An 11,952-nucleotide genomic window follows, 5' to 3' on the forward strand; every position below is an offset into this window, starting at 1 on the left:
TTCCATTTGCAGTTGAGGTGACACCCCATCTATGGGAAACGAGAGCAGTGCATTCTGATGCCTCTGTGTTGCCGTTTAATGAAAAAGGCTAATTCAATTATAAACACATAAATATTACCAACTCTAAAATCACCACCAAACTGCTGAGCATACAGACACAACCCACTCATCAGTCATCTCTCAGACGTCTGCTTGCAGGAAAAACAATGAAAAGGGAGTTCAGTTTTCAGTGCACCGCAATACCATTTTAATGGTGACAAGAGGCCAAAACGAAGATAGAAAACTACCCGGATACTTAAACATGGGGTAAAAGACGAGGCTCTGTTCATTTAATGGATTGTTCTCACTGAATTCACAAAGTTTCTGCTTTGTGAAAGCAGCCCAAGTCTCACAACAGATATGCTTCTGGTAGAGTCCACATAAACCAGATCTGCTGAACTGCTGCAAAATTCACTTTCAAAACCCAACCCCTGGCCCACTCCTCTCCTGGGGTTCAGATATGCGAAACATCTGGGCGTGTGAGAGGGAGAGAGAGATCCTGTGTGTACAAAGTGTTCCAAAATATGATTTCACTTTCTGTCACTGAAAAGCATTACGCAACATATTGGCCAATAACTATTAATCTGCCCCAGCGTTCACTGTTCGCAGGTCGCTTGAATATGATTCATTCACTGTAATGTGACAGAATGATCACATTGGTCACAATGAGGAAACAATCAGACCCAATAAAGCTTAAACCAAATTAAATTCCCAGTGAGTGTGTGCAGTTATTCCACATGCTGCTGTGTGTGTGTGTGTTATCTGTAGAGAATCCGCATCTGCACATGTGTGTGTGACACACAGCCACACCCAGACAGCAGCTCTACAGCACTGAACACTGCTGAGAAAGAGAGAGAGAGCAAGAGAGTCACACCCTGAACGGACACCATCTCAGCTCTTACTCACAATATGTCCTCATATACGACCAAAGGTTTGGAATCTGTCCTCATGTTAACAGTCCTTGCATTTTCAACGCAATAATAACTACAACACAGATTTTGATATAATAAATTAGAACCCAAACCGATAGTTCCATATTTCATTGAATATTTAAAACATAAATGATAAATAATACACTGTATTACATGTATTTATATGGATTTAAAGATTTGATCACCACTTTGGTAATACAAGCCAGTCTCAACATTCATTTTGGAACTTAACTTGTTGTTTAATTGCATTGTTTTGATATTCATTCATTTTATTTATTTGTTTTATTGATATTTAATTATATTTATTGATATTCATTTTATTAGAAGTTCAGTCTGAATGTTAATAATATCAGAACTTTATTCGGGATTTTTTGTGTGTATTCTAAAGTCATACTGTATTAGAATACATTGTATTGAATCAGTTATTCAATTTATTCTGTAATATCCCTTTATGGATGATAATTATATAACTACATTCCAGATATTCATTTACTTCATTGTGGATATTAATTTTATTACATAAGTTCATTATGGATGATCATCCAGGGTATTTTATTTTCTTGCAGTTTCACTCAAATTGTTTTATTATAATTCTGGATATACATTTTTGAATAACTACATTAGATATTAATGTATTAGAACGTCATTCTGGATATTATTTCTTTAATAACTTTATTCTATATATTATTTTTATTAAAACTTCACTTGTATATATGAACTTTATTATAACTTCATCCTCCATGTCCTACAGCTTTCTCGGTCATTTCCAACATTTCTTCATTCTTACTGATTCATGCTAATTAGTTTAAGTTTTGCCCGACGAGCAGATTAGAATCATTTGTTTATGCACCTAAAACCTGATTGGATTTATATCAGTGAAAACACTGATTCTGAACATTTGACGACTGCATATGTGTGTTCTCACGCATGTGTATATGTCTGTGTGTGGGTACTGCAGTTGCTGACTCAGCAATCCTGCTGCCTCCGCGCACTCTGGGCAGTAAACTGTCCACTGTGGACCAGCAGCCATTGTCCAGCAGTGTCCACCACGCCTTTATACAGACAAAAACATCACCGTGCCACACGCTAACCAGCATCCAGTCGGATTAGACATGACAATGGCATCGTTCTAAAGGGCTCCAAACAAAACAGGCCACAAAACAACCTCAGATTTGCTAAAATACGCTTCGCTTTAAGTCCAGCTTTATTGCGCCATGGTATTGATGACACATTACATCTGCTCTGGGTGATACAATGGGTTCCAAACGTCTGAGAGCACCTGTGAAAAGGACTTTATTTTGCTTTGTTTTCTAATTTAATGCTTCACAAATTATATTATCAGCAAAAAATTTGTATATGGTGGCATGTCCCTTTTGCTTTAAAGATGGCGTGCACTCAAGCTGCTAAGCATGATGAGTAGATCAAATCCACCTGACAGCTGATTCATTTATATAAGTATACAAATAAGTACACATAATGCAACGTATAAAGAATTCAGACCATACTAACTCTTTTTACCCCGTTTAGCTGAACGGCTGATTCAGGGATGTTTCGGTCACATTTCGAATGAAAATTAAAGCACAGCACACCCTCAATCACGTCCCTCACCTCCTTGTCTCATACCACCTGAGAAGCCACCTGGTCGGTCAGCTGCATCAGCTGGCGAAAAAGAAGCCAACTTCAATTTTGTACAACTTCAGTTGCGAAACATTTAATAGCATTTTTGCCAGAAAGCAATACTGACACAGATGAATAAAAATACAAATATTTCAAATGTATTCTTTCTTATTAAAAAGTGAAGGGGCATATCAGAATAATAAGCCACTGTTAACACTCAAAAGTATGTTTACTTAAGCATCTGAGGTAGTTTTACTGGAAATTATATCTATATGTATTCCATTATATAAAGTCATCAGAAAATTTAATTAATCAGAAAATTATTCATTACTTTTGAGGTTAAATGGAAATTTTCATTTGTGTACAGGTGCAAATATTCTCAGATTTCTATAGTAGACTTCTGTATCCCACTGTGCATTACAGTAAAAATGAATGCTTACTGTATCGAGGTTTTATATCCATAACATTCACTTTCAATAAAAAGAGTCCTTGTTGCCATGGAAATAGACAGTACACAGTACACTGTGTAAAGGTCCCTTTAGCGCAAGGTCAGATGATAACAGAGCAAAACAGTCATTCAAAAAGAATCTCTATCTTGCAAATGTCAGATTTGCAAAACATTAGAGATGAAAACTGATAGGAGGTACCTGTATCGGTCAGATTCAGCAGAAACCGCTGGACGAGATATCAGAGTGAAAAACAGAGTGAATCCAATCTTAAGTGAAGTGCTTCTTTTAAAGTGGTTTCTAAAGAAGAAATATTGAATCAATATCAGCTGAAACTCTGAAAGTTTGAATATTGTGACCACTCTGCAGCAGCTGCACATAAGTCTAAGGTCACTGTGCCCAATGCCAAGTGTGGGCTAGGGGTGTATAAAGCCCCCCAGACCTGAGTTGTGGAGCACTGGAACTTCATTCTCTGGAGTGATGGAGCTCCATCCAATACTTTTGGGATCAGCTGGAGTGATCCAGAACTAACCATCCAACATCAGTGGATGACCTCACTAATGCTCAATCAAATCCTCACAGCAATGTTCAACATCTAGTGTAAAGCCTTTGCAGAAGACGGCTTCCCAGAGGACAAACTCACTATTAATACCCTTCATTTCAGAATTTCACATCTGCTTTTTTCTGCTCACTTCTACATGAAAGGCCAAGACTGATTCTCAGTTTTAGGACCATCATCATATGTAAAGGCCTGATCAAAAAAATGATAAAGCTGCCAATGATGTAGCTATGAGTTTACTAAAAATGGACATGGCAAATGTACATACTGTAAGCTTTAAATTTAAAAGCCTTGTTGCTGCAGTACTAAAAACTGCTTTTAATTATTTAACTTCAGGAATTAGACATTAGATATTAATATCACCTCATAATCCACCTTACATATCATGTTAATGCTGATGGAAAACATGCTTATTGCACCTTTAATGATTTGTTTTTCAGATTCTCTATGAAGTTTCTCTAGACTGGGGTCCCTGTATTGCCTCAAAATCCATCTTTCACTGTTATATTTACTCCCCAAAATCTTGTAGAAAATTTTACTCATTGTACCTTTAATCAGTTTTCCAAGAAAACAAACTTTTTGACTTTCTAAAAGCATTTTGCAGCTTCCAGCAGATCTAACTGTGCAAGTTTACAGAGAGCTGTCACAACACTGCGGTTGAGAGAGAGAGTGATAGACAAGTAGGTTATTTATCTAAAATGCATTGGCTTCACTGTAACAAACGCAGTTTGAGAAAATGGTTTGTTTACATAAGTTTCTCCTCCACATGTGAAACGCACGACTGGCTATCGGCCACAGAGCTATTTCCCAATTCTGGAATCCCGCCACCCTGCATTTCAGAGCCTCCCTGCACTTACAGACCCATTTTAAAGGAAAAGCTTGGTTAAAAAATTGAATTTGTAGAGTTTGTTTCTTTAATTTTACACTTGAGCTATGAGGCTGATGTAGCTAAGCAGCAATGGAAGCCTTTAAACTATCAATTAACATGGTGCTAACTGCAAATCGAGTTGTTCAATATCTCTAATAGTCTTGATTATGTGGTTTCTGAGACTGTATGACTCAATGTCATCTACAAACATGGACTAAAGTACATTAGCATAACTATAACAGCAGTAGCAGCCCGAATTGTGCAGGGACACTGTTATGACCAACAGGCCTTCTCTCTCGCTACGTGAGGACATGCAGCTCGCTCTGAGGCCGTCCTCCCCCCAGAACAAAGACCCCTTTATCCCCACTGCCCCGAAGTGCTACCCAGGGGAACGAGGCTGTTTTCCTGCTGGCATTTTTACCCAGAGAAGGTTGAAAACGGGCACAGCAGCCTAAACACAGACAGTGCTAATCTGATTCACAGATTGTGGCCAGAGACAAATGGTCAATGCGTCTATGCAAATGCATGCAATTAGCAAAGGGGTGTGAACTTTTAATGTAAAGTCCACACCAGCCACACTGAATATACATCTAGACCCCTCAAATGGCACACACTGAGACAAAGTAGGATCTTTTTAAGAAGCTAAAATAGCTGCATGCTTTAAATTGACCAGTTGCTGTAATGGTATACCTTTAAAATGGTTCTTCTGCAAAGACAATAGTTACGATGAGAAGTTTGATTCAGTTTACTGAAACGATTCTGTCTTCAAGGAATCAAATAGGCAATTAAATGACTCATTTTTTGTGCCAGTGTGTGCATTGGGGGGCACAGTGATTCATCAAGTAGACCAATTGATGCATTGTCATCCTCTACTTCTATTCACTACTTGAGTCAGATTCTTTACGCATGGGAGCAATTTTTAATGATTCTATTTATTGGCACGAACACTTGAATCAATGATTAATTTTTTGACCCTGACTCCCTGAGAGGCACAATGATTAGTCAAGTAGATGTTTTTGTCTCTTCTACTCAATGTGTGTCAGATTCTCACTACATGAAGGGCCGGCATCAACTATTTCTGAATTGAATTCATTGAATTGAACATTCAAATCAGAGATTCATTTCTGACCCTGACTTTCTGAGGGGCACTGATTAGTTAAATAGATGTTTTATTCTTCTGCTTCTGCTTCACTGTGCATCATGCTCGCTACACGAAAGACTGGCATGCACAGTCCCTGACAAACCAATTCAATAAACTGGGCATTCGAATCAATGAGTCATTTATGTCCCTTAGTTTCACAATGATTTATCAAACAGACTCTGTCATCTTCTACTTCTCCTTCTCACTATTTGAGATGGAGGCTTTGCGTACAGGCCTAGCTTGCAATGTTTTTAATGAACTGCCTTTTTTAATTAAGTAAATCATTTACAATGATATTCAGTTCAATTAATGAGTCGAATGAGCACAAATGAGTCAGACTCTAAACTCTAAATGAGATGCCCCCAGCACACATTATTGAGCAGAATCCCTGTTGCAACTGAGAAAAATCATTATTTTTCAAAATGCATTCAGAGTGGTTTGGTTTGAAATGTTCCGTTCTAGAGAAACTTACCAAGTGAGAACTGTTCACAGTGGTGGTGATAGGAACCAGACATCCACCTCTAAAAGCTCCCTCACATAAAGTTCCTACATGAAGTGGTTATGAATTCACTGTCTGATGCCTGAGACACTGTTTTATGGTAGTTTTGAGAAGATTTCGGCCTATCTTTAACTCTCATTCACGGCGGAGGGATACATGCAGGGTGCTGTGAGACAAAATAGTCCCAAGAGCGTATTATTTTCCACTATTTTACCAATATCAACATTCCACATAAAGCTCCGAAGACGCGTGTCGGTTCACTGGTGCTTTTGGATAGTAAATAAAATGGCTATATTTGTCCTGTAGTCATAGCGACCCCTGGTTCGTATCACCACCACTGAAAAGACATCTGAACCATTTCACACCAAACCACTCTGAAAGACTCTGTTTACACCTCAAACAGCGAATTAATCAGAAATTTGAAAAACATCGCAGGTGAATCGGTTCGACCGGTTGTCTAAAAAGAGTCGGTTCAGAAGAACGATTCGTTCACTCGTTCCTGCCCGCATTACATCAGCGGAGTGTCCTTTCCCTAAAGGACAGTTCCCGAAGAAAATCACGAGCCCTCACATTCTTCACCCCCAGCCTCAAAACATTAAAGCCATTTTTGGTGGAAAAACATCAAAGGCACGCGCGCGCTGCCGCCGGAACGCACGCGCACGTTCGCATTTTCTCACACTGCAGTGCAAACTACCTGCAAGAACGACCCGGAACGCTCGCGCGAGGGGGGGGCAAAGGCATATTTACATGCACACGCAGCCCGTGCATCAAATGCATTAAAGTAGATTGTAAATGCAATCGAGATTTCACTGCATTCGTGCTCATGCATTAAGCTCCTACCTCTCTTCTCAGCGCTCTTCACCTGAGCTGATGATGAGGAGGAGGAGGAGGAGGAGGAGGGAGAGGATGATGAGGCACGCAGACTTTTGCTGCAATGCCTCGACGCCCCACGTGACTCGAGGCTGCACTCCAATGGCAGCAGTCACAACTCACAACACATGTTATGTGAACAGGACAGCATTTGTGTTGATATATATATAAATATATATATATTAAAGTGGCTCTTTTAACAGGTGTAGCCCTGCTGCAAAACTATGCAATGCAAAAAAATAGATTCTATTCCCAAATAAAAAAGACAAGAGAATGCAGGATGTGCAAAAAAGGAGGGAGCATTAGGTTTCCACCCACTGCAGCAGAGCAGCACTTCCACTCCAGTACTGCACACTTAAAACAGACCACGGGTTCTTTAGTGAAGAACCATTTGCATGCTTAAACATGGGTCGACATGGTTCTTAAGACCGATGGGGAATGTGTTGCATGTGGTTCTATGCGGCACCAAAAAGGGTTCCGCTATTGTTACCCTTATGATGTTCAGCTTGTAACAACAGCAAAACCCCTTTTTGCTGCTGCTTTGTCAAACAGGTTCTATATAGACCCATATACAACACATTCTCCATTCATCTGATGAGGCGTTTCACCAAAGAACCATTTAAGCATTCAAAACGTGTAAACAGAACTCATGATTCCATTCCTTTGCTAAAGAACTCTTGAAGAGCCATCTTTTTCACAGTGTGTGCATCAGCCTTTTTGGTGTTACAGAGAATTTCTAAACAGAACCAAAGCTTTTACTAAAGAACCCTTGAAGAACCACCTTCTGTAAGAGTGTATACATCAGAAGAATCCTTTTTGGTGTTATATAGAACCATTTCCAAAAAGAATCATCTAAGCATGAAATGCTTCTATATAGAACTTCTAAATGGAACCACTCCCTTCACTAAAGAACCATCGTTTTGAAGAGTGTATAGAACCATTTCACAGGGCAAAGAACCATTTAAGCATGCATTTAGTTCTAAATAGAACCACTGCCTTCACTAAAAAACCCTTGAAGAACCATCTTTTTTCAAAAATATATACAACATAAGAACCCTTTTTGGTGATATCTAGAACCATATACAACACATTCTCCATCATAGAGTCATTTCACAGAGGAAAGAACCATTTTAGCAAGAAATGGTTCTATCCAGAACTACTAAACAGAACTACTCCCTTTACTAAAGAACCCTCAATGAGCCATCGTTTTGACAAGTGTACACAACATTAGAACCCTTTTTGGTGCTATATAGAACCCTATACTACACATTTTCCATCACAGAACCATTTCGCCAAGGAAATAACTATTTAAGCAAGAAATGAACTTCTAAACAGAACCACTCACTTTACCTTTGTAGAACCATCTTTCCTAAGCGTTTATAACATAAGAACCCTTTTAGGTGCTATGTAGAACCAGACACAACACATTCTCCAACGTAGAACCATTTCACCAGGCGGAGAACAGTTTAACAGCATGCAAATGGTTCTACATAGAACCTCTTAGCAGAACCACTGCCTTTACTGTAGAATCCCAGAAGAACCACAAGCGTATAGCAGTGTTTATGTTACTAAAGAACAACTACAAAACCACCAACAGCACATTTAAAAAGCGCGTGCGCACCAAATGGTGTTTAAAATGGAGAACGTGGGATAACCGGGGGATAATTAAGGGGGTGGGCGGCGAGAACGGGCATCCATCAGTGATGACCACATCTCTTTTCACTCCAGCAAAACTTTGCCGTCGTTGTTCTTCAGCTGCTCCTTCGAATTTTTCCGTTCCACCTTAAATGGTGCAGCAGTCGCACCATTTAAGGTGGAACGGAAAAATCCGAAGGAGCAGCTGGTGAATAGGAATCCAACTTAAACCTCGTGCCTTTTCTTACCTGTTATGATGTCTTCGATCACCATCGCGTCTTTGTCAGCCATCGTTTGCCTCCAGTCCTGAAAACACGGGCAGCAGAGCCCCTTTTCCTTCCCTTCTTCCTCTCTTTTTCTTTCTTAGATCATTAGATATCGAGCCACTTCTGCCTGCTCAGCCCCAGCAGCCCGTTTCTCCCTTCTCCTCCGCTTTTCCAGCCTGAAGTTTGAGGAGCGGTTCCGTTTTTTTTTTTTGCACGACTTTTTTCTGACACCTTGGAGAAAGGAAGTCCACTGCTGGCGGTTTTCCGTCTGTTTAGCTCCCCCTCCAGCCCCCCTGCTCGACCCTCCGGCTGCTTGCACTGACCTAATGACTGCTCGGCCCTTGCTGAGTTGAAACGCTACTATACGTGTGGGTAATCTGCTGTAAAGCAGGGCTGGGCGAGTCGATACCTGCGATATTTATGTCCGGTTTAGAGAACCGATACTTGTACACATCGATGCCACTTTGTTATTATTTTTAAGAAATTAAACAGAGAACATATCCAGTTTTAATTTGATCTTTTTTTTCCCATAAGAACTCAGACACTGCCTCAGTTTTTAAGTCAAGGTTAAAAACTTACTTGTATAGTCAAGCCTTTAGTCTTAGGTAATTAGTCTTCCCTGTCAGATCTAGACCTGCCGAGTCCCTGCTGCTCTGTTAATACTGTAATCTGTGATCAGTCACTCATTACAGAAGTGACTCCGTGTTTTTCTTTCCTTTCTTTGCTGAGTTGAACAGCTGCCCGTCCTGTGCTCGTCAGCCTTCTGGACCGGCTTGACCACCACTGAGCTTCTTGCTGTTCAACGCTGTGCAATCCTCACGTCAGATGCTGCTGCCGCTGCATAATCATAGACTAATCAAATTAACCACCTGCCCACCTGTTTTTCCCGCTTTGTGCTATAATACTTTATACTAACACTGTTTGCTATCCGGTGTTGACCGGAGAAGGATGGGTTCCCCTTCTGAGTCTTGGTTCCTCTCAAGGTTTCTTCCTCCTGCCCTTAGGGAGTTTTTCCTTGCCACTGTTGCCACTGGCTTGCTCATGGGGGCTTGGACCCGGATTTTCTTTTCTTTTTTTTCTGTAATACTGATTGTTCTGTAAAGCTGCTTTGTGACAACACCTGTTGTAAAAAGCACTATATAATTAAACTCTGCTCGCTTGCTTGCTTGCTTAGGGCCCAACATTTGCCAGGGAACCGCTTAACAACTCCTTAATCAACCAGTGCATTACATACAAATGCATAATGACCAACAGAGCCAAGTTTACAAGGGCCTCTGTTACAAAATGTATCAGCACTTTGTAGGGAAAAACTGTTCTGAAGTCTATTTGAAGGGTTGAAAGGGCTTTTGTTACTCACAGGGATGAATACTTCATTGTAGCAGGTTATATTAGAGCCATAGAGTACATAGAGTATCTGACCAAAATGTATCCATAGCTCTACAGTTGTAGAAAAGCATTGACCAATAGGATGCTGTGGATCAGGAACAAGTAGTCATAATAACTAAAAAACTAAATTTTTTTAGCAATTCATCTTCATTAGGAATGTGTATTCTGCGCAAGAGAAAGGATATGCACTGTATTTCCAAAAGTATTCACTCACGTCAAATCATGGAATTCAGGCGTTGCAATTACGTCCATGGCCACAGGAGTATAAAACCAAGCACCTAGGCCTGCAGACTGCTTCTACAGACATTAGTGAAAGAATGGGTCGCTCTCAGGAGCTCAGTGAATTCCACCGTGGTACCGTGATCGAATGCCACCTGTGCAGTCCAGTTGTGAAATTTCCTCACTACTATATTCCACAGTCAACTGTCAGTGGTGTTATAACAAAGTGGAAGTGATTGGGAATGACAGTAACTCAGCCACGAAGTGGTCGGCCACGTAAAATGAGCGGGCAGAGGTCGCCAACTTTCTGCAGAGTCAATCGCTACAGACCTCCAAACTTAATTTTAGCTCAAGATTAGCTCAAGAACAACGTAGAGAGCTTCATGGAATGGGTTTCTATGACTGAGCAGCTGCTTCCAAGCCTTACATCACAAAGCGCAATGGAAAGCATCTAATGCAGTGGTGTAAAGCGCTACCACTGGACTCTAGAGCAATGGAGACGTGTTCTCTGAAGTGACGAATCACGCTTCTCGGTACTTGTCTGACTGCATTGTGCCAAGTGTAAAGTTTGGTATTATGGTGTGGGGTTGTTTTTCAGCAGTTGGACTCAGCCCCTTAGTTCCAGTGAAAGGAACTCTTAATGCTTCAGCAAAAAAAGAGATTTTAGAAATTTCATGCTCCCAACTTTAAGGGAACAGTTTGGGGACGGCCCCTTCCTGTTCCAACATGACTGCGCACCATTGCACAAAGCAAGGGCCATAAAGACATGGATGAGCAAGTTTGGTGTGGACAAACTTGAGTCCTGACCTCAACCCAATAGAACACCTTTGGGATGAATTAGAATGGATACTGTGAGCCAGACCGTCTTGTCCAAAATCAGTCTCTGACCTCACAAATGCGCTTCTGGAAGAATGGTCAAAAATTCCCATAAACACTCCTAAATCTTGTGGAAAGGCTTCTCAGAAGAGTTGAAGCTGTTACAGCTGTAAAGGGTGGGCCAACATCATACTAAACCCTATGGATTCAGAATGGGATGTCACTCAAGTTCATATGCGTGTGAAGGCAATATAGTGTATGTTTAACCAATCAAAAAATAAAAACAACACTTCAGCCGAATCCACATGGAAATCTGACATATGGCAAATTGCGCATATATATATATATATATATATATATGGAATAAATGACCATATGTGGATTTCTCTTACATCCAGCTTATTGTTGCTGTCTGACCAAAACCTTGCATCTCCATTTTTCATTTTTTGACATAAATTCAAAAAGGTCTGTTGTCCTTTACATTGTGTGTAAATTTCATGATGAATGGACCAAAAGAGATGGCCCAGAATTACTTGGAAAAAGTCTGGTACCTTTGTGTGAAGTGAAGTAGTTTTTTTGTCCTATAAAGTTCCCATTTTGGAGATTTTGGTCTGACAGCAGCGTTACATTAGTCATATATGGACATACACTCACTAAGC

At 40.3% G+C, this 11,952-nt stretch overlaps 1 protein-coding gene across 3 annotated transcripts in view; it reads right to left on the minus strand.

Moving 5' to 3' along the window:
* The window catches only part of hspa12a (heat shock protein 12A), a 59,215-nt gene extending 50,109 nt beyond the window's left edge, over window positions 1–9,106 (minus strand). The window contains exon 1 of one of the 3 annotated variants that reach the window (XM_017704989.2): window positions 8,855–9,106. In XM_017704989.2, the coding sequence (XP_017560478.1) occupies window positions 8,855–8,897 (43 nt within the window). In that variant the 5' untranslated portion in view covers window positions 8,898–9,106. Of the gene's footprint in view, window positions 1–6,941; window positions 7,010–8,854 lie in introns of those variants that run through there. The other 2 variants (XM_017704987.2, XM_017704988.2) reach the window with 2 other exon arrangements.
* Between the last annotated feature and the right edge of the window lie 2,846 nt (window positions 9,107–11,952).

This window comes from Pygocentrus nattereri, chromosome 10 (genome assembly GCF_015220715.1).
Source record: "Pygocentrus nattereri isolate fPygNat1 chromosome 10, fPygNat1.pri, whole genome shotgun sequence".
Lineage (NCBI taxonomy): Eukaryota > Metazoa > Chordata > Actinopteri > Characiformes > Serrasalmidae > Pygocentrus > Pygocentrus nattereri.